General features: G+C 45.9%; 1 protein-coding gene across 4 annotated transcripts in view; it reads right to left on the reverse strand.

Moving 5' to 3' along the window:
• The window catches only part of MOB2 (MOB kinase activator 2), a 116,444-nt gene extending 101,849 nt beyond the window's left edge, over positions 1-14,595 (reverse strand). Inside the window, exon 1 of one of the 4 annotated variants that reach the window (XM_055722019.1) lies at positions 14,346-14,595. In XM_055722019.1, the coding sequence (XP_055577994.1) occupies positions 14,346-14,362 (17 nt within the window). In that variant the 5' untranslated portion in view covers positions 14,363-14,595. Of the gene's footprint in view, positions 1-982; positions 1,006-13,927; positions 14,055-14,345 lie in introns of those variants that run through there. The other 3 variants (XM_055722024.1, XM_055722023.1, XM_055722020.1) reach the window with 3 other exon arrangements.
• Positions 14,596-23,557: the final 8,962 nt, after the last annotated feature.

Below are 23,557 nucleotides of genomic sequence, written 5' to 3' on the forward strand. Positions count from 1 at the left end.
TGGCATCTCCAAAAACACACCCCCAATCCAAGTAGATAATTGTTTTTGAAAAATAGCTATAATAAACCCAAGCAAATACAAGTTAGAAAAACAACAGCAGATCAATAATACAACTCATATATATAACCAAGTGGTCTTGTCTCCAAATTTACATTCTATTCTTGCTGATGTTAAAATAGACTCCATCTTAATTCTTTATTCTTTCTGGGGAAGGAAGAAAAAAAGCTGATGTACTTTCACCTCTAGAAAGCTAGTAATAAAGGAAGAGCACCACCATGATTCAGTATTAACATCCTAAGATACTTTCAGTTCCATGGAATTTAAAACTTTCTCCCCCAAGAACCAATTCTGTCGTTTTCCCTCATTATCATTGCATTATCAATATCACTGAAAGTTACTACAAGGACTAACGTATGTCTAATGACACTCACAGTCCCAAAGGTGACATTTCAACAACAGGGAACAGTAAATACCAGAGAAAAAAAAAAAAAAAAAAAGTGACTTAGTCATCCCTAGGAACCAGGCACTGTAATTCAGGGCCTCTAAACAAGAATGAAATATGCTAAGAAGACAACCAACTTCACGAATAACGAATCTGAAAAAGTTGACCTTAGTCCAAAACGTATTAACTTAAAACAAGAAAGAAGAGATATCAAATTCTTAATCTTTCTGCAAGACATACCATGGAGGTGCAAATGCACAAGTAGCACTATCTTAAAAACCAGGAGGAAAAGCATTCTAATAATACTTCAAGTTTTCCAAACTTAAAATCGTATCACCAACTAATACTTCTAGTACTTCTGTAAGAATAAACAGATATGGAAACGAGTGTTACAAAAGTTGTTTTAGACAGGAGTTATATTTTTGTTCCTCTATAACAATCAGATTTTTATGAAGTATTTCAGCATTGAAAGGGGAGGTATTTGCAAACAGAAGATTAAGCTTTATCCTGCTGTTATGTAAGTATGTTCTGGATATCTACCTCCGCATCACAGGACCATGCAGTATGCAAAACAACAGCCTACCAAGCCTAGTATTCCATTTCTGACAATGGCCAACACTGAAGCAATTCAGAAGACTCCATAAATCTCTGGAAATGCAGCTAATTGCCCAACACCATATCCCAAGAGAAATTTCTTCCTGGCTCTGACTGCTTGGCTTTGATGCACAGACCGAAAACAAGTATTATCCTATCTAGCACTCTTGCTAATGTGGTTAATCTTTACCAAACTGTATTATTTATCTTAGTGAATCATACAGTTTAAACCCCAAAGCTCAACTATGGGATGTATACAAAAAATCTTCCTATTTATTAGTATTCCAACCTTCTATCATATGCAAGACCCTAAAATTGTTCTTATTGTGAAAGTATGCTGGCAAGTCAATTGTTTTAAACCCACTTTTGCTTTATTCTCCCCCAATTTTTGAACTGGCTATTGCTTTTCCACAGGATGAAGCAGAGTAAGTATTTACTGAAACGTAGTTAAGCTTAAGTTCTTCTGGATTTGATTTTGTAGCAAGAGCATATTGGAGAACTCATTCTTTCTCTGGAGGTCTGAGACAGTGCCTGCTGTGATACTCACATTGTCATTTTACCACTAAACTCAAAAAAATTGGCACAAAGAAGCAAATCCAAAATGAGATTAAAAAGCAAGTAATAGTTTCATGTTAGTAGCTGGCTGTCACTCTAAAATAATATTTGTTTTAGCAAGCCCGAGTTAATGAGTAGCCCATGGCTATATGATAACCATTGTCTTCCTTGGAGATTAGGCTCGGTGTTGCATAGGTTTATCTCACAATATTTTTACTCCATGTCCTGTAGACTCCACCCACATCACTAGTCTCCAGGGTTCCTAGGGAAACAAGCCACAGGGATAGTTCCTGTAAGCAGCCACATTACTACTTTCAGTGAAAACATGGATCCGATTTGGATTAGTTGTTCCCAAAGCTGTTTGGTCCTGCTTTTTTTTTTTTTTTTTTTGCATGTAAAAAGTCCATACACTCAAACGTATACTAGCAAAAGGATAAGGGGACAGTCAATTTCAGTCAGACTCTTTGAGAAACTTCATCTTCGCAACATCCTCTTGTAATGATGTGGTATTTTTCATCCAAAACATACCAAAGCTAGGATGCATTATCCCTCTTACTTTAGCTAATACAAACCTGACCTACTTCATTGTTTGGCCAGCAAAACCAAACAGGTGAAATTAATTCTCCCTCCATCTAGCCAGGAAAACTTTGTGTGCCATTTTTTAAAAGTATAAGACTTAGAATAGTGGATCACAGAATTAACAGCAACTAGGAAAAAGAGCAGAATATCTTCACATTTCACTTTACCAGGAACAAAAAGCCCTGGGTGGATTTTGTTTGCGCGTGCAGCCTGGGTCCCGCATTACAACGGCCTCTGACCTCCTCCAAGCCTCACGTACTTTTTCATAGCTCATTAACAGTTGTCTAATCTTTCTTCTAGAGTACTTGATCAACATAATAAGAGCAGCAAATGTGGAGCAGTTACCAAACTCTAGTTTCAAAGGAAACGGCAGAGGACACAATTTTGCACAAAGCTGCACATTCAGCCCAATCACATTTCCTTTTCTACCACACTATCAAATCAAGCCCTCCAGAAAACAGAGGCACTTTCCCACTCGAGTACTGTGTAGTCCACAAATCTGGTGCCCTCAAGTTTCAATCTCACATCATTCAGAAGACATCAATCTTTCTCCATCTTAGCCCTTGAGACTGATCAGTAGCATCTTTTGGCCTGGCTTGTGACACCAAATTGCATACACTGTTTTTTGGCATAACTAGGACTAGAACCTTTGCCTGTAAAGTTACAGACCCAACCAAACCACATCCATGCTTTATACTAAAAATGTGCTATGTCCACAAGTAGAAGAAAATATTATATACAAACCATGCAACAAGAACTATTGGCCTAGGGATTAAAGGGCAGGCCATAAAGTTTGCAGCCACAGGCAACTGCAAAGTCACACAGACAGTGTGCTGTGTGTGATACAAGGCTAGCATGTTGCAGGCATCTATTTGCAAAATGTGCATGTGTGATGAATCAGGCCACGGCCATTTATCTGGATGAACAATAAATTACTGCTTTAAGTCGGGCATATACTGGAATTCCCCAGATCCAAGTTCTTTGTGCATTTGTTTTGACAGCTACAGTTCAATTACAAACAGTGACTCTGCACAAGATATTATGTGCAGTATTTCATAATAATATTAAGGTCTTAGTAATAATAGAAAATAATTATTATTCCTTTATTATACCCAGACAGGAAATGGCAATGTATATGCTAGCAAAGTTTTATTACATGTGTAAGTACCATCCTTCTTCCTATATTTGCTTCCTATTTGCTCAAATTTTACCTGCTTACTTGAACTGCAATGGCTGTTGTCAACACTAGGGCCCACCAGCCTGCTGACTTCTCTCATGTACTCTTGGGTTTGCTTAACAAACAAAAAAGATGGGTTTTTTTACCGTTGTCACCACAAGGGCACTTTTCTACACAGGAAGTCAAATCAAGTTGCGAGTGGATTTGAATTGTGTACATTAAACCCTTCATGGAAGTTGTCATTCAGAAGTTAAGCAACCTCCATGTTAGCTTAATTTGCGATGCCCACAGAAATATTTAACAGTTTTTTATTTTACATTTTTGGCTCAGTTCAGAAATACTGCAGATAGCTGACACACCCTAAAGATGTAGAACGAATGTGGTGAAATGAGTCTGTCTTTATAATAAAGTTACTTCCTTCAAGAATTTTTTTGCCACCTAGAAAATAGAGAAAAGCCCATGTTTCAGAAGGAAATGTTTAAACACGAGAATTTCATAGATCTGCTAAGCAAGACTATTTCTTATTTACTTCAAAAAAGGACAACATACATTTCTACTGAATAAACAAAACAGCAAGTGATTTTTGTTGTGCAATGTAGTGAATAATATGAATAAAAAAGTTCCATGTGTTTCATGAACTGTAGAAAATATTTCTCCATTATCAAGATGATCAATTTCAAGTATTCCCAACCAGTCAACCTCATAAGTTCATGGTTAAATTTGATTTAAACATAAGCATTGATTCTACTAACCATAATGAGAAAATGCAAGTCTGAACATGTACAAAATTTTGCCCACCTGCGAAGTTACACCACCTACAGCAACAGCTGCCTGCTGACATTTTAGCAGATGACTGGGCACATCCTGCCTGAAAGAAGCCTGGAAAACACTTATAAACACTTTTTAAAAAAAAATTCAAACACCACCCATTTATAGTACTGTGCAAAAACAGGAAGGCCACCCTTTAAAAAGTAAACTAACCACGTCGCCTATCAACTGGCAGCTAAATACCCAGCTGTGCCTTACGAGCGTAACACAGGATGTCCCCTTTCAGAGGAGCTCTCCTAGCATGGCACTTCACCAGCTCAAGCCTCAACAAGCTCCAGTTGACTAGGGCCAGTACTTTCATATTTAGCAGGGTGGGGCAAGAGAGACAACCTCATCGCAGACACTGAGGTTACGAGAATGCAAATCACCAAATTCAGCATTTGGAACAGCACCCACAACTCAAAGTGAAAACCTGTCCTATGCCAGACCACACAGTAAAACTCTACCATCAGCCTAGTAAGAAACATTAATAAATACATCCAAAACCCCCTGAAGTTTCAGGTTAGTCTTCAAAAATTGCTCATAACCGACAGCACAACAATAATCAAGTAAGGAAGGGATACAATAAGAACAACTACTGTTAGAAGCCCGTCCAGGAACACTGTGCAGGAGAAACACTACTCCCTTAATGCCTCAAAAAAATCCAGCAGCAGAGGGGCATCCAACAGACCCTCTGCCTTACAAGGTTAAGGCTAGAACGGAACAAAAAATCAGCTGTAGGCATTAGACTGAAGTACCCCCTTTGTTATTTTTTCTGTTCATCTCTTACCAGTTAGACTTCTTTCAAACCTCAAAAATCAGCTAGTTCAAAAAACAGCACTATCTGGCTACAACAAAAAGGAGTCACAGATGAGACCTGTAAACGTGTAAGAACCGCAGGTTAGCACATGCACCCCAGCGAGAAATCACAAATGAACCAAGAAAGGCTGACTCACCTAACGAAAGACATTGGAGGGGATCGGTGTATCTGAAGATTAGGATACCCTAGACCAGAACCAGCAAATACTACCATTTCCAGTATCTCTCTTCCTAGAATTGACTCAGGTGTTAAATAGCAAGACCAGTGGCCACCTGCGCCTTGTTGAACGTAGGCTGGTCAGCTCCTTAAAAAGGTACCAGCCCCCTGCTACATCAGCAGGGGAGATTTATCCAGCTGACGTGGGGCTGTAGTACTAACGTGGTTTTGTTCCAGGCAGCCTATTAACATAAACAAGAGATACAAGCATGCCCAGAAGCTTTTTCTTTCTTCCCCAAGTACATTTATTGGTCTAATAAAAGTTATTAGCCCTCACTACAAAATTAGTCCCTTTTTACATCTGATGGAAAGCAGTCACACTAACACTTCATTAGACATGACAGTCATGAAGGTTAGAGTTCCAGCCACACCTGGGTATCAGAGACAAGACTGAAAAGCAAGCTATTTATCATTCATAACACCTGACACAAACTTGAAACCCCAGAGTCAACTCTGTAACCTGAGCCCATCCCCAAAGCCGACACAGAACACCTCCCTGTAAAAAACCCATCTCTATCCAGTTTTGCATAACCTGTTAAGATACTCAGGAAAGACTTTGTTCCATACTGTGTAACTCCCCGCTGCTTTATAAAGAACTGCACAAAATAAAAGTTCTCTAAATTAGGAAATTCTAGACTGAAGGAACATTAAGGTTGTAAAATGAAGTGGTTAAAAAAAAGTCTCAAGGTCACTTCTCTGCAACCCGGTTTACACAAATTCTGTGCTTTATGTATAAATACTGGGACACTTCTCAGATAAAAATCCCAACTATTTACACATTACAGTATAAAGAAGGGACAGCAGTGATCCAGACCCTGAACACTGACAATATTAAATGAACACTTTTCTAACGTGAAGAAAAAAGAAAACAAAAAGAATAAACAAAAAGCATGCAGATACATTGTGAAGAGCTTGAGTTACTAGGCCCGGATCATTTAAAAATAGTTTTCTGCATACTTACATTCTAGCTTAATGGATTTACTCTTTGAATGTTCAGAGTAAGAAGGAATTTGATCTATGGCAGTCATTCCTGTCTTGATTCCAGTTTAACTTCTGACATTCTTCAGGGCCTTGAAAACTGTGTCTAAACTCTGGGTTTGGTACTGCGTGTGTTTTGTTTTGTTGGGGTTTGTTTTTTTTTAATGTATGTGCTCAATGCTCTTTTTCCACAGTCAGAAACAGAGCTCTATGGATTGTGTGAAGAGCTTGCACTCTGACCAGTTTCTCTTGGCTGGCAGAATAAAAGGAAACTAACTTCACACAAAACTGCCATTTTTCCTCCCTCCAAATGCTAAAATTATAATACTGCTTTTCAGCCATTTACAGTTATACTCATCATTCTAACTGCAAAATTAAATCACTTAAAATTATTACACACTATCTCAGGAGCGGGGAGGCTTCTAGAGCGCATCTGTTTGAAGTGCGGCAACAAAATAATGAAGCAACAGTTCTTCCTTAAGTAGACTCACCGATATAACTGTAATAATATAAATGACTGCAAAACCAATTTAAAAAAAAATAATCACATTTACTCATTATAGAGCTTGGGACAGTGAAGGGCATAGTCTAATATTTATTTTTAAATGCAGAGTAAGATGAGTGAAAAAACTGTTAAGGAGGGCATTAAAAAACTGAACATTGCATGTAAGTTTCACCACCTTATCACTGACAGTAGAAGGCTAAACATGGGTTAACAACTATGCACAAGATTACTTCAGTAGTATTCCACTAGCAGAAGCCCACATTAAAGTTGTTTAATAGGTCAGCAGTGATTGCAGAATATGCAGATCTAACAACACCGAGTTCAAACTTGTATACACAGCTATCCAAAATTGCAGTCTCTTATAAATTTTACTCTTTCAAGTATGCTTCCTCTGGGCCCACATCCAGTAGATTTAACAGATGGGAAGTCCTAGTGAAATACAGCAAAGCTATGTAGGCCATCACGCGCGAACCGAGCTCCTGGAAAACTCTCTTCCACCAGACAGCTGGACTTGGCCAGGCACCCAAAATACCACCCACCTTCACACGTACACCATGACAGAGCCAGCGCTTTTCCCAGGTAGATGAGACATGATTTAGAGCAAATTATAAACTCCAAGTTATTCATAAATATCCAATTCACTACAAGTATATTTATAATTTAGCCATAAGCTGAATGTAACACAGTAGGACAGCAACTGTGACGGCATTCCGAGGCCGCTACCTGCTCCAAGATACCAGCCTTGTCACGGCACCTCCTGTTTTCAGATGTTCTGCAGTTCTTCCGAACAGTTCAAGCAGAGCGATACAACATCAGGAAATTACTAATTATTTGCAGAGTAATTACCACTAATAATCACATTACTACATGATTACATTCAATTAAGTCCTTGCTGCCACCAGAAAGAGTGCCCCCCTAAGCTTTATGTCTTCACCAGCTCCATAGTGCTATTAACATTATACGCGTAGCCACACAGACAGGCTGCAGGAATTCACTTAGCTGAAAACTAACCTTAGGAGAGAAAAGAAGGATAAAAAAAAAAAGAAAAGATTAGTTTTCAGTCAAATGAGCATCTTAACCTACCAGCCTTCCCAAATACTGGTGCTAGCACAAAGGAGGAGAGGGTAACATGCAGAAAGACACAAGGAAGGCGCATTGCTACCCTTTCAGAATGCTCAACTCTTCTAAAGAAAGTAATAGTTCATTTTACTTTAGGGACCTGGAGATTGATCTGCTTTTCTTGTCTCTCAATAAAATCCCTGTTGGAAAAAGAATGCTCTCGTAAGAACAAATCTGTATTCACGTGCATTGTACTGACCAAAGGAAAGTAACTGCCCGATACAAATTGTGTGGTTTGCTAAAGTAACATAAAGTAACAAAATGTAGGATTTATTTGGCATTTTCTCCAAGAAATCAATAATTAACTATACCAGGACACTTCAGGGAGCAAGGCTCTGTGGTTATTTTTTTATTTGTTTTGCATTACAGCAGAAAAGCCTTGACAGCAACAATCTCAGTAATATAACCGAGCACTTTCAGAACCAGAGATGTGTAAGGGAACAACGTGCCTGAAGAGTTTAAATTGCTCTCTCCAGTCCTGACTCCTTTTCTACAACTACTACAGCCCTGGAAACTCATGTTTCAAACTAACAGCAACTTTCCACTAGTATACTAATGAATATTACAAGTTAATATTTAATGGAGATATTCTTTTACCTGCAGACTATGTTATACTAGTTGTTTTCACAGCTAAGTTCTGGTTTAACAGAGGTACTGCTCATGTCTGCTAAGTATATAAAATAATATTTAAGTCTCAAAAGTAAGCAGTGAACTGAGTGCAAGTGGCTCACAGACGGACCTCAATTTATCTGGGGGGGAACAACCTGAAACCCCCTAGGTAATGTTACACCTATAAATAGAAGTAAATAAGGAACACATGAATATTTCCTGCCCAGGGGGACTGGACATGTCTGGTTTACCGGTTCTCAGTTATTCTAAGCTCCCTCAAAGTAGAGAAAATGGCCTGTGAAGCCAAGAATTTGCAAGGAATGTAGTGCAAGGGAAACACCTGTTGTGAGGTCAGTTAACAAACAGAACAAATAAACACACCATGCAAGCTGTGGAAGGTGAGATGTTGCAGCAGTTTCTGGAGGGAAGACTGCCTTATAAAGGCAGGAGACTTTCTTCACTGAGGATGACTAAAGGAAAGAAAGGGGAAAGGCATCCCTTATGGTTACAGCACCTTTCAGTGTTTCTTCCTTTTTATAGAAATAAGGAAGTTTCAAACAGTACCTAGAATAAAAATCATTAGCTACCTTTTTATATAAAGGTCTGCTAAGCAAAGAGAGCCATGCTCTTCTTGGTTCAACTGTATTATGCACCAGCCAAGCTGGCAGCTAAATATGCTGTGGGATTTCTCTGTTCCCATGACAAGATGCACTTCTTACCATTAATGGACTTGATGATCCTTATGGGTCCCTTCCAGCTTGAGATACGCTATGACTCCATGATAATGCATCCCATTCAAAAACAATAAAGATTTAGTCTAACAGCTGAAAAAATGGCATATTGGATTTTTACTGACTGAGAACTAGAACGCTAGCGTGTGCTTTTTTCACATCTAGTCCTTAGCTGCTCTAGCTCAAGGCTAGGACTTCTCTGCATAACAATATTACTCATATTTCACCATAATGTATATTGAACTGGACAGTGTCTTAAGGCCTTACAAGAAAATTTCTTAAAGACACTTTGATAAATGCAGAATGGACGACAACAAAACAGCAGTATGTGTTACTTCAAGCCTTCAAAATCACTGCTGAAATAACGTGGCAAAATCCTACACGCAAAACAAGTGGGAAAATTCTTAAGCTTTATTTTAAGCCTGATAGTTACAGCTAAATAAAGTAACTACATGACACGCAGGCCTGCTTAACTAGACAAACCCAGCAGCATGCAGACCTTGATAAGTTCTCTTACACTGTTTGTTAAAAATCATCAGTATTGCATATACTCGAGAAGACTGAATTTGTGTAGTTACTGTGCTATCTTAATACGACATACTTCCCAACCACCTATCCTGGTCAGATGAAGACCGTGCAAGGCAGCAAACATATGTGGTGTGTATAATGGATTAATTGACATTACTAAATAAAATTTGCAAGTGTGAAGGCTCTTACATTAGATTAGACATTCTTCTATTTACAGCTGTTGCCACTTGCTCCATCTTGCAGATCACAGAGCACCTCAGTAGACTGAACCTGTCTGTGCCGTCTTTGGGCACAAATATTCTGATCAGGAGTTTGCTGCTTTCTTCTGCCGCCTGTATTTTCCTGGTCTTTCTAGGTCATTGCTTCTCCAACTGTCCTCAAAGCTGCAGATGTGGGATATGAGAAAAGAATAGCCTTCAATCATTTTTAGGCCCTCCTTTTCAAATCACCAGGGCAACATCTGAAAGAACTGGTAATTGAGCAGTGGATGGTATGACAATATGGACCACAAAATCTGCAACTTAAACTAAAGACTGAAAAAATCCCTACTGCAGACAGCCCCTTCCCTTTTATTCCATTTACACTCTAATTAAGTCTGGGAGAAGGAGCTGTGAATATTTGTCAAGTCACTGTAAGGCACGGAAAGGCAGAGAGATAATACACTTGTGTGAAGTTAGCATGGTCCCACAACTTGTTTTTTACTGTAATAAATCCCTCCCAAAAAGAGCTAGACACTCTGCTCTCCAGAAGAAAAGATGGCTTACTACACAACAGATGGTTTGCACCTAAAATTTTTAACAAGCCGCTAGGTGCTGCAGTCTTCCCTTAGAAAGAGCGCTTAGTACTGCAATGAAACCAAGCCACACGGATGAGGGCACTGGCACTTTACCGGTACCAGAACTACCTGTGAAATGAGTGGACCCTGCAGTTCACAAGTACGAGAGATACTTACACAGATCCTGGAATAACACAGTCCTCTGATGCAGAGAGAATATGGATACACGTTCAACAGAAAATAGTCTTCACTGGAGAGTTCAGAGGTAGCACTTCACTTCTTGAGGATGCGGTTTTTCTCATGCTCAGAGGCATTCAAGAGTCAAGAGGGAATGCCATTAGTTTATGGAAAAAGCTTTCTTGCAAAGGAAAACATGAAAGAACTTCCCCTCCTGCTCATTTCCTTCACTGAGTCCTGTTTTTTATAGGGCTGGTCTACATGCTGAAGGCTTTTCAAGTAGCCCATGCACAGCTCTCCAGCTCATTTCTGCAGAGGAAGGGTTTCTTCCCCAGTTTAAGATGCATCTACAGAGGTGTTTAGCCATCACAACTATGTTCAGCTGTTGCACTTAGTTTCAATCAGCATAGTCTACTAACCTGCTGAACTATGATGTACAGATGTAGCCCCAAATTATGTTTTGTGTTTAACACATAATTGTTGGCAAAATATTTTGTTTCCCTCTCCCCTTTTTACATAACAGTTCACAAAGGGCTACAGTACACAATCCTCCTCTATTATGAAAAAATATGTTACGGCACCTGACATCACAGCTGAAGGTTAAAAATAACTGACACTGTCAGGTTTACTAGTACCATTAATGTGTTTTACTCCTTTTCGTTTAAGAATTTTAAAACAAATTATAAAGCAAGTTTCATAACTGAAGGAACAATGCCTATCTTTGTTGTTACTTTGAACTTCAAGAGCAGATCACAATGGTATTTGTAACACAAAAGTTTGAAATCTTTTCCAAAAAGGGTAACACAGATCTGTCAGATGTTGATGAGCAAAGCAATTAAGCAATACCAATCTCTAGTCAAAATCGCACTGAAAATATATCCTATGTACAACAAAAAAAAGCTCCAGATGGTCATCTTTCTTAGTGGAGAGAATGCACTGAAGAAACCACAGTTTTTCCCCCAATATCAGTATTAAGGTTACATTCAATAGAAAAGTTGAAGACTGTAACCAACCACAGAAAAGACTCTGGGTTCATTTTGGTGCTCAACCGAGTGCTGTAACATGCCAGCAGCTATTTTTGTTCCCCAGCTTTCTTCCCCAGGACTTGACTGAACAGAAGGCAGCACCCAGAGAAGTTTTGCTGTGTGACCATGCAAACCTATAGCTGTTTGTTAATCTGAAATAAATTCACTGTTGTTTATAATCTTCAGCTTCTTTTTTTTGTATATTAAGCACTCCGAAGCAGAGACACTTGGGCAGCTGCCTGTTGTGGTCTCTTGGAAAGGGAGGGGGGGGGGGGGGGGGAAGGGTAGATTCTAATCGTACCACAAGTGAAGGGGAGGACCAGAAAGGAATAAAGCAGATCTCAACTCTCCATCATGTATCAGACAAATGTAACACAAACTTGAAGGGGAGAGATCTACACAGAAGCAACTGTTACCGCTGCCTAATTTAATACACTTGCACTTGAAGGTGAAGTTCTCAGTAATATAAAAGTTAAAACACAGAGGGTGTTTCTCACACCAAAACATTAAGGCGGTACAACCGCTAACATGAGACATACAAGTGTATGGAAAGCTGTAACTGCAAACCAGCACGTTACCAAAGCAGTTCGGAATAAGAAAGATCACAGTGCTTTTATTAGTAGCGACACTTATTTGGGAAAGAGTGACAACACCAAGAAGCAGGCCAACACAATTTGCTCTCCAGAGGCATCAACACAAACCGATAGGTCACTGGGAGTGACCCGTTTTCCTACTACTTCTGCAACCCTTCCCTTCTCGAGCGAGCGGGAGACCCAGCCAGCTGAAGTTTTCACTGAAAGAAAGCCTGAGCAAGTGACATTACCTAAACTTCTGCCCTGGCAGACAAATGCCCTCAGTTTCTCTCTCAAATGGCAAGAGGGATGTTTCCATTTGGATACATAGCTGCTAACAACAGCCGTTGGACAGATTAAGAAAGGGTCCCTCAGGCCTTCTACCCCTTCCCCCTAACGAAATATCAATGCTCTCCCTTCCTGCCATAATCTGCACCTCCCGCCTCTGCCCCCAAATTCACACAAATAGAACTCGCAAAGTTTTAAGGGGAAAAAACATTAAGAGCCTCGGTGGGACAATACTGTGTTTGGTCAGGTGAGAAACTTACCAGGAAATAGCTGAGAACAAGCGAGTAACACGCAAATGACTCAGGATCCATTCCCATTACAATGGGGAAAACAGGCAAGTCTTTTTCCATGGCCGGATCCACCCACCCCGGGTAAAAAAAGTACAGAACAAATGCCAATTTTTTTCATAACAACTTCAAAATGCCCAAATTATTTCTCGTAAGAAAATCAGCATTGTAACATATCTTGAGTTTAAGTAAACTGAAACTTGATTCTTTTCTTCTTTACAACGTAATTCACACAAAATAAGTACAACAGCATAAATGAGGCATTTTGAGTCATACAAATGTCTTAGGAAAAAACAGTCAAACCCAGGACTTACGCAATTACAGCGGCACTTTTTGTCAGTTGAGCTTTTACTTTTACAGAGTAAATACAACAGACCACCTGTGCTTCGTGGTCGTTATGAAACAAATCAGAACAAGCTTCTCATTTGTATTTTCATTAAGACCATGCAGTAATAGAGGCCAGCCCCCTGACTCACGAGCCGCAAGCACTGCAGCCCAGGGCACGCAGACCCCTTCGCACAGCACGAACACTGCATTTCTGCTGCTCAGCCAGCTGCAGGAAAACCCAGCGTCAGTACCAACCCCATGGACATGCAGCGTTCGCTCCATCGGGCTGAGGGGTCAAAATTACAGTAAAACCTAACTGGGACTGACCAGCGGCTCGACAGCCAGCCACAGCTAGTCTGAAGATAGGTAATAAGTGCCGTACATCCACCAGCAAAGAGTTCAGCTGCAGACAAAAGCCAACACGCACACCAGTGATCTTTCCAGCACAGCACATCCCAGCAACTGTGACAAAAGAGTTTATTCTGTATTCCAGGCACAACGCACTGGAAAAGAAGGCAACCTAGATGGTAAAGATCACATTCAGGAGCCGGACCAAACTCCCGCAAAGAAGAAACGAAGGGCTACAAGTTATCACTGCAGTACTAGTCCCGCTGAAACACAAACCTGCTGCTCGTGCGATTCTGAAGCGTAATTATTCACAGTTCACCCCGGTGTAGGTCACCGGCACAATTCACGCAGAAGTAACCGACAGTACCCTGCTCGGGATACCGGTGAGGTGGCACGTCACCCCCACCACCCGCACCCCTCCTGCACTGAGGTTCGCAGACCTGGAACCAGCAGCACGGCGCTTTCTACCTTCTGTCTCGATGTAATTAGCGCTATTAATCCCAGGCTCTCGGAGCCCCCATGGCGTGGTCCTGATTCGGCTTTAATCTCCGCCGAGGCCTCTTCTTCCTCTCCGCAGAAAGCCAGTTAAACCTTGGCAAGCCCTTCGGTGCGGAGTGCTGCTCTGCCGCAGAGGGATTAGCCCCGCACCGCCCCGCACCGCCGGGGAGCGCGGGGACCCGCAGCGCCCGCCCTCCTCAGCCCCCCGGGAACCGCGGCGAGAAGTTACTTTCCCAGGGAGCCGCCGCCCGGGACGAGGCCGGGCCCCCGCACCTCCTCCGCCCCGGGCCGCCCGCCCCGGCCCCTCCAGCCTGCCCCGGCGCCGCCCGCCCCGCGGCCCAGGGCCCCCAGCGCCGGCAGGCCCGCCCGGCGGGGCGGCCCCACTCACCCCATGAGCCAGTCCATGGCTGGGTCCTGCCGCGCCGGAGCCTCCGCGGCCGCCGCCTCGCCGCTCACCGCCCGCTCATGGGGGCCGCTGCGGGCGCGGGGCTCCTGCCTGCCGGCCCCCGCCTCCCGCCCGCCTTCCTGGCCCCGCCGCCTGCCCTCCGGCCCGGCCCGGCTGCGGCAGGGCGGGGCGGCCCCGGCTCCCCTCCTCAGCCTGACACTCGCGCACTGGGGCGGCCGGAAGTAAACACAGGGCGCTGGCGGCCGCCGACCCGGAAGCGGCCCCGCCGCCGCCCGCGGCATGCCGGGAAACGTAGTGCGGCCGCCGCCATCACCGCCGTGGCGGTCCGGGCGCCCCGGCACGGCCGGGTTCCTCGGCGCCGGGGGGCAGCGGGCCCTCCGCCTGCCTGGGGGCTCTTGGTCCCCGGGACGGGGCGCTCCAGCGTTACCTGTCCCCGCCTGGGAGGGGGGGGGGGGGCTTCACCCTCTGGGCCGCAGCGGTTCGGTTCTCCCTGTGCCACAGGCTCCCTGGGGGAGCTCCGTGTCAGGGCCGCCGAGGTAGCCGGGGGGTGGGGGGGGGTTACACCATCCTGCGTGCAAGACGAATTGCCTTAATTCGGGAGGGTGGTGAAAGCCTGGAGCTCCCCCAGGGCTGCCAGAGACAGACCCAAGCCGCTCCTGGACAGAGACCACTGTCCTTCCCACCCAGAGAGAGCCCTGGAGCTTTGGCAGTGGGACACGGGCTGGCTGCCTCACCCACCTGCCTGGCCCTTTCTGCTGCTGGTTGTACCTCATACTCCAGAATCTCCACTTTGACTCAAAATCCTTCCTTTCTCATTTCCCCTAATTGCAAAAAAACCCAACCGACTAACTACTAGCTCCACAGAAACACAGGGACGATACCTGCCCACAGCCTCAGACAGCCCAACACCGCACCTCTTGGAGAAGTGAGCGATCCTAACTGTTCTCAAGAGGAGAAATCCCTTCCATGCAAATCCTTGTGGCACGGCACTTCCAAAGGTGGTGTGGGACATGTCCTCTTCACCGATTTCTCTCAGCAGCAGCACCTAAGTGGAGAAGTTTACAGAGGCAGATCTGCTGGGGGTGATTGCATGCTTTGGGCACGTGTATGAATTAAAAATTATTTCTGTTGACGGGAGAGTGATGATTACTTCATTGGACTCCCTGCAGTCACCAGCTTTCTGAGGGACGGACCATCTTTCAGAGGCTGTTTGAGCCATCACCCTCTTCCTCCACCCCTTGCTCCGCCTGCCCTGCTTCCTCCACCCTGCCCTGGGTGTGAAGGGCCCTCCCAGCCCTGTGGTGCTGTAGGTATGGGGGTCCCCAGGGCCCCTCATACCACAGGCACCTACCCGTGGCCCTGCTTGTTCAGGGATGTTGAATCGGTCTCCAGCCGTAGCACTGGCTCCAACAATAGTTCCAGCAGAGCAGCATTATCCCAGGACTAGTAATGCATTCTGAGGGGGTGTCACAGGGGTGATTTAATAAGAATCTGTCTTGGTCATGGCTGTTTTTTATCTCTCTGCCTTGAGGAAAAGCAGCAGAATTATTTTGTATTGAAAACCATATTGTGCCATCATTTTTGGAACTGGCCCTCCCTCTGAAATCTGCTGGAGATCCTTTTGCACAGCACATAACTGCTTTATTTAGCCCTTCTCCTGTAACAAAAGTTCACCCTGAGAATTATTTGGGTATCCGGTAGTGTAATACAAGAAATGGAAGACCAGAACTTGAAAATGTATCCTGTCTGTGGTCAAATGGAGTATTTTTCTTTAACGCCCACACTTTATCTTTTAATTGTTTATAGTTTTAGTTATCCTTGTAGCTTTAGAATTGTAGCAAAGGATAGGAAAGAGGTCTCTTGCAGCAAACCCCCACATACTTTACTGAGTGGCTGTGATGAGGGTTTTTTACAATGTTTAAAATACCAGATCAAACCATCTGCAGAAAATAATTATCCTTTATGCAGACACTTGATCCAGTCATTATCTGCAAACATTTGAGAACAGATGTCCCTCATTTGAATTATGTTTTCTTGTTGCCCTTTGTTAGGAGTATTTTTAGCAGGGCATTTGAGGATGAGTTCCATCCAATTTTACTGTGGGATGCATTGTACCAGGAGTAGGGTGTTTAGTCATATGACACATGTTTTAAAGCAGAGATGACTTCTGATACAATGAGTTTGTCATGTCAGATTAGCTGTTTTCCTCCTGATTGTATCAAGGAAAATATATGGCAACTGGCACTGGGAGAATTACTGGTGCAAAAGAAACCCGGCCAACAAACATCTATTTCATTTATATTTTTTATTGTATCTTCCAGTGGCACAAGGCATTTATCTGTATCTCACCTAAGGTGATTATTCTATAATTCTTTTTTACACCTACTTCTGTTTTCCTCCTCCCCTCAGCTACTGGAAACCCCAGAAGTGCCTCTGGCAGATGGAGCATTCCACAGTCATCCCAGTTCAGTCAGGTCCCTCTCTGAGCAGCTCTGAAGAGCAAAGGGTGTGCCAACCCAAAAGCAGTCTCCAGTGGTTGCCCTGCAACTCCCCTTTTGTTTCTAAATCCTCTAAAATATGCATTTCAGCGATTATTTGTTTGACAATAGCAAGCCTGGCAGGCAGTGGGGCTCTTTTGTGCTAAGCCCTATGCACATGCATAAAGAAAAGGTGTCCCTCATTCAGGGCAGCAGGCCTGTGAGACCCATAGGACATGAGTATAAGGTGCTTAACAAGAGACAGGTCCTTGGTATACAGATGTGGTACGAAGTGTTGAGGATCGGAGAGGTTTATAAATGCTTGACGTTGGAGGGTTTTGCACCGACTCTTCCCTGGATTACTGTCCCGCAGCTTACTTGTGTCTAACAGGATTTAAAATGCAAGATTATTGCCAGACAGTCTGGGCAGAACGGCTGCGGTGCGCAGCGGGCTTGCGGAGTCCGGACTGTAAGGCTTTTGGCCCGTGGCACATTGCAGGGAATACTGCTTTCGCTCTCTCCTCTCCTCCTTGTTCAGCCACCAGTATCCCCTGGCCTGGCTGGCACAAGAGGACCCCAAAAAATGTGCATGCCCTGCTCCTCCTGGCGTCCAGGCACAGGGTGGCTTTGTTCCCAGCGGTTCCTCAGCAGCACCAGAGCTTTTTGGGAACTGATGGGAGGCTGGGGGGGATCCCATGCAGACCAGACCACAGGAGCTGGGGCAGACAAACCTCTCGCATGAGGATCTGGCAGTTGTGTAAAGCTTTGCAGAGCTCAGTATAAAAGCCAAGGTACAAAACAGCATGGACCTGAGGGCTGTCCCAGTCTGTCAGAGGGCTCTGCTAGGTCCCATCACCCCTGGATGCAGTCCTGAGATTGGCTCAGTGCTGGCTGACAGCTGCCATGGAACAGCAGGTCTGAAAGTTTCTCTCCTTATTTTTCCCTCCCGTGGTTCTCATGACCAGATTTCTGCAAAACAGGATGTTTGATAGTGACGCAGACAATGCCTGTCATATATAGCTGTTTTTCATGTTGGTTTTTCAGTCAGCTTGCTTTGCCTGTCTGGTAATAAAGCGGTGCCACAGAGGACAAGCAGCTATGAGGAAGTAATCAAGGCACCAGTCTCTCTGCAACCCTGTCCCTTTTACTGCCTCTGATTTTATTGTCATTACCTCCTGCAGCAGAAAAAGTGCAACGCACAGGTGGGCAAACATCACCTTGCACAGCCAAGCGCTGAGGAGTGAACTTTGCTCCCTTAGTGGCTTATTGCACCAGAAACACCTGTTCCCCCTTCACCGCCGGGTATCTGGTGTGGGGCTGAGCGGCCTCATATCTGATACCCTGACGACAGCTTTGCCTGTTCCTTTCCTCTCCCTGAGCAGCTGTGGTAGAGCTGAATGAGCAGGCGAAGGAGGAAAGCAAGCATTGCTCAGGCTGTCCGAGTTTTCCTTCCCTTGATTTGAGGCAACGTCGTTCCCATGCAGCTCATCTTACCCTGGGCAGCTGAGAAGCTTCAGCAGGCAGAGAGATGTGAACTCGTTTGCCTGGCGGAGGTATTTCCAGTGGGTGGCAGAGAAGCAGAGCAGGTGATGGCTGCCCTGACACAGAGGGGATGTAACTTTGTTCAGCAAGCTGCAAATCTGCTGCTCAGATCTGGGTCTTCAGCAAGAGGAGGAGATACACCCTCACTGGGAAGACGTGGCAAACTGATGGGCTCGGGATCAAAATGGTGTGTTTGTGGAGCTCTGAATGCAGCACTGGCTCTTTAAGTCAAAAACATCCACATACTCCTTCCCTGAGACAAAACGTCTTTGTCCCTGTGCATGAAACATATTACGGTTCAAATTCCTGCAGAGCCATTAGAAAAAGCAAAGTGCATGAGTCTGACAGCGTGGGCCTGCCTGCAACTCTGAATGTGATTATTAATCATGCTGGATATTAATAACAGCATCTCTTCTTGCTTGGAACATTTGATTTTTTTATAAATAAACGCTGTGAGTAGTTATAAATATTGATTGCTGCCAGTAATAGTAAGGCATTTTAGATATAGTCTTGCAACAAGACAATCAATCCTGCCAAGGACCAGAATGGGGAAAAAAAATAAAGGCATTTTGGATCTTGAACTAGCTGGGAAATACGACTTGTGTTCATATGCCTGAGAGAGGGCTGATGCTTTGGGGAGAAGGGCTGAAAAATCTGTCTTTGGGGGTCTGCACTGCCAGAGACACTGAACAAAGTTCAGTTTCTCCCTCCCAGTTACAGAAGAATGGAAGTATTAAACAGTTCCTCTTTCAGATGACAACTTATGAGTGGATGTTAAAGCACGAGACTGGTGGTGACTGGCTTTTATTTTTTCCCCCCACTAATTAGGTATTAGTGAGCAACGCCTGCCTCACGCCTCAGCTTCCACATCTGGGAAAGGAAAGAAACACTTCCCTCTGCATCAGAAGTCTTGTGAGTGTAAAAGCTCAGAAACCTTCATCGCATAGATGTGCTCAAAATTGGGTGGATTCCTCTGTTCTTCCAAGCAGGAATACAAAAATTATGCTAAAGTGGATTGAGTAGTAGCCAAGGGAGTTTTCGTTTCAGCTGGGAAGCTTAGGAAACGCCGATGGCACGCGTGGGGTCGGTATGCCTGGGCTGACCTGCATGTGCTGGAGAGCTCTGTGAGCCGGATGACTGTGGGTTTCCTTTTGTCCCAATGCTGCCGATACTGCATCGCTGCGAACCCACGCTCGCATTCTGTCTGACCACACTAGCCAGTTTGAGCGGCCGGCCCTGCAGAAAGGGGAAGCAGGAGACAGACACCAGCTCCGTTGCAGCTGGTGCTCCTTTTCCTTACTGATAAGCTCTTCCCTGAATCTATTTTAACCTACTGCCTGGGTCAGGATGGTGAAAACAGCACAGGGTGAGAAACAGGACTTACATTTCTAGGTTTGGGGAGATACCCACTTTGTGGTTGGATTGTAGGCTACCTGCAAGCCAAAGGTGTTGCATGTAACTGGAAGCCAGGGCTGGCCCATCCCCACCAGCTTTGCAGGAAGATGGAGACGGTGGCGGAAATTGTTTGCATTATTTTCCTAATGCTGCATCTCTCTCCCAGATGGTAAATCTCCCCCTAGGCCTCCACCTTGAAAAAAAACAGCAAGCAGCAAAGAGCTCGTAAGTCTGTTTTTCAGAGTCCTGGATGCTTTTAACCAGTCCTTGACATGATTTGCAAAGCCACAGAACAACTTTCTGGCATGTCTTTCCCTCTGGTACAACTATGTGTGAAGCACTTCACCACATAACCTCTGAAGTGACCTCAAAGTGTCATGTCCCTTGCAAGCAAGGAGGTGGGTAGCCCATCGCTGGGGTGCTCCTGGTGCAGGGCAGAGCTGGCCCCCCACAGCCATATGCCCCGATGGGAGCAGCCCTGGATCTGCAGGCCACTGGGTAACGTGAGACTCGTGCCAGCATCACACCCAAGCGTTTGTGGGTGCCGTGCACCCAGCTCAGAGCAAGCCGCGTGCCCTCCACCTGCTCACCTAACGTGGGTGAGGGCAAGCGGTGGGCTGGGTCCGGCGACTGCTCCCTGCCTCCACTCCTCCGAGGTCGGGGAGCGGGTCCAGGGCTCAGCACCCCACAAGCACTGCCCAGCCCCGCGCTGCCTTGGTGCTTGCAGTCCGAGGGAGGCCTCCGATGGCTGCACTGAAGTGTTCCCAGCCCCCACCGATTACAAAGGGTGCCTGGCAGAACAGAGTCTGTTTGTCTGCAGTGCTCTGCACAAACACTGGCTTCTGTAAATACATCTCACATGAGCAATTAGCACAGGCAATAATCTCGGCCGAGCGGTTTGGGGAAGCTGCTCTTCATCAGGCACCAAAGAGAGCTCAAAGAGCGAGTTCTCCCCAGCCTGCTGCCCTCCCAGGGAGACCACAGGCTTGGGGCTGCAAAGCATCCTCTCCTTTCTGCTCTAGCCCTCTCAGCTGGGGCTCGGTGCCTTGGCATGACACATGTGATGCCCTCTCGGCTGGGACTTGGTGCCTTGGCATGACACGTGTGTTGCCCTCTTGCCTGGCACTTGGTGCCTTGGCGTGACACGTGTGGTGCCCTCTCAGCTGGGACTTGGTGCCTTGGAGTGACACAAGATGTGACCGCTCTCAAAACAGTCCCAGGATGATAACTGAGCCGCAGGCAGTGTGGGGCTGTGCAGGAAAGGAGCACATACTGCTCTTCAGCTCCTGTGACACCCTGGGGGCAGGGAGAAGTTATTTTAAGGGTGCAGGAAATACTACGCTGTGAAATTGAAGCTGGCTCCCACCATGCTTGGAAACCACCCAACCCAGCTCAGCAGCCATTCTTATCACTGACTAAATGCAATTGTAATTATTTCCCCTCTCCCTCCTTCCTGACATTGCTAGCATTTTTCTCCTTTTTCATCTTGCACAATTAAAACCGAAAAGCAACCCAGGAAAAGCACTAAGCAGTTATTATTCATGCATATTTGCAATGCCAGGTAGAGGCCTCAGCTGGACAGCAGGGCTGCCTGTGCCAGGCTCAGGCCATTGCAAAAATAAATAAAGAAACCCCCACAAGTTATTAATACCAAAGCCCTGGAAGTCCTGGCCTTGGCCTCACATCTGGAGGGGAGATGTCAAATGTGAAGAGGCTTCTTCGTGCTAAAAAACATTAGAGGGAAGAGCAGGGAGAGGTGGAAGGGCGAGGGTCACGCGGAGCTCAGGCAGCCCACTGCCCGGCCGCCCAAGGCGGGCAAGCCCTGCATCCCAGGAGGCCATCGTGGAGGCAAAGGGAGCTGTTGCTAACACTGCTGCTCTCCTTCATTTCTAGCCCTGCCGCGTGAACTCAGTGCATGTTCACTAAACCTTCCCAGCAGCGTACGCACCTTTCTGGGGTGACAATTGAAGCTGCAGTGCTCTTGTACTGCTGTCACTGGCTCCCACACAGGTATCGCTGGAGTCCAACTGCAAGAAGCTAGCCAGTCTTGCCAGTCTTGTGCAAAAAGGAAAGAAAAAATCCCACCAGTGACACAGATGCTTAATGTATTTGGGAACAGCAGACACCCCCCCCCCCCCCCCCGACTTGCTTCACTTTGCCAACAGCTGTGCTAGAAAATAAAAATCCCTTTCTTTTGCCGCATTTGGAGCTGGGCAATAAAGTGCTTATTCCCTGCTGGTGAGCAGGAGCAAGGCGCCCGTGCGGTCCCTGGTGTCACCCTGGTGTCCTCGGGGCGTCGCGTCCCGGGAAGACTCAATGGCACCATCTGATGGGCGGAGGGGAGAGCTCCGAGCGGTGGGAGCAGCGCACGCAGCTCCGGGGATGCGGCTGGGAGGGAAGGCTCAGGTGAAAACCTTCCCGAGGCAGCGGCAGGGTTTGCAGCTAGGGACAGGTGGGCTGGTGGTCCTCCTGCAGAGGAAAGGGGGCTTTGGAAGGGATTCAGGGGGGCTGGGAGGTGGGATGGTTTGGCCTGCACGGTAGGAACGCTAACCCCCTCCTCATTCGGCTCCTCCATCCCGACAGAGAAGCAGCAGCACCTCTGCGTATGTATTTGGGATGTATGGATACGTATGTACGTGGGTGACAGCCGCCTTGCAGGGCGCAAGCAGCAGAAACGTAGGGTGCTGCGGGGGGTCCCCAGCCCGGCTCAGAGCACGCAGGACCAGGGCGGGGGCAGGCACAGAGGAAAGCCCGGCCGGAGGGGGATGGAGAGGGAAGGCAGAGCCCTCGCTGGAGTGCCGGGAGGGTTTGGGGTGCATGGGTGACCACGCGAGGCTCCGCTGATGCAGCTGCTTCAGACCGATGGGGATTTGTTGGGTAAGTGGCATTTCATTGATTTTTCTATGTGTAGGAAGTGTTGATTTCTCCAGCAAATGCTGCAAATGAAGATCAGGTTTATCCCGTGGCTGCTTTGCAGTGTTAGCAAAGGGAGGTGACCTGTTCTCTTTCTCCTCTGACTCTGACTTGGACAACTCCAAGGGCGGTAAGTGCAAGGAGTCAGCTACATTCTGGCCCCTACGCATGGTGATGTGCTGCTCCATGAAATCCAGGAGGGTAGGGCAAGAAGTAAGAAAGCTTCGCCCAGGGCAATTTCCTCAGATTTGTGGGGATCCAGCGGTGCCACCACTCAGTCATCGCTTAAAATAGATGCCACCGTTTGTTACTGTAGAGCTGTCATTGTACACCGAGAACTGGCTGAAACAAATCCTTGGAGTTTATCTTCATGGGGGTATGGAAGGGCAGCTGTTGGTCCTTCCATGGGATCAGGCTTCTGCTCCAAGGTGTGGGTCCCATCACAAACTGGGGCTGCATGAGCAGTTTTTAAAGGAAGAGATGAACACCCCTATGCTGGGCATGCTGGGGCTCTGACTGAGCGTGGAGGCTTCCTCGGGGCACCCACAGGCTCCAAGGGTCTCTTGGCCACAAAACCACCCAAAAATGAGAGACTTCTCCGTGCTAGCCCTAACCCCTCTCCAGGGAAAAGCACCGCCACCCCCAAACCCTCCTCTCTGGAAGAGCTCTGGGAAGGTGGCTATCACAAGGCATGAGTTTTCCTCTCTCTTCTGATGGTCGCTCCTCCTGTGGGCTGCCAGCCACAGCTCACCTGGCCAGGGCACTGGGCGGCTGTTTGCCTGTTTCCTAAACCGGCTGTTGGCAAAGGCAAGTCTGCTTCCCGGGTGGAGCTGGGAGATGCCAGGGAGGGCTTCATCTCGGGCTGCT

This window comes from Falco cherrug, chromosome 10, assembly GCF_023634085.1.
Source record: "Falco cherrug isolate bFalChe1 chromosome 10, bFalChe1.pri, whole genome shotgun sequence".
Lineage (NCBI taxonomy): Eukaryota > Metazoa > Chordata > Aves > Falconiformes > Falconidae > Falco > Falco cherrug.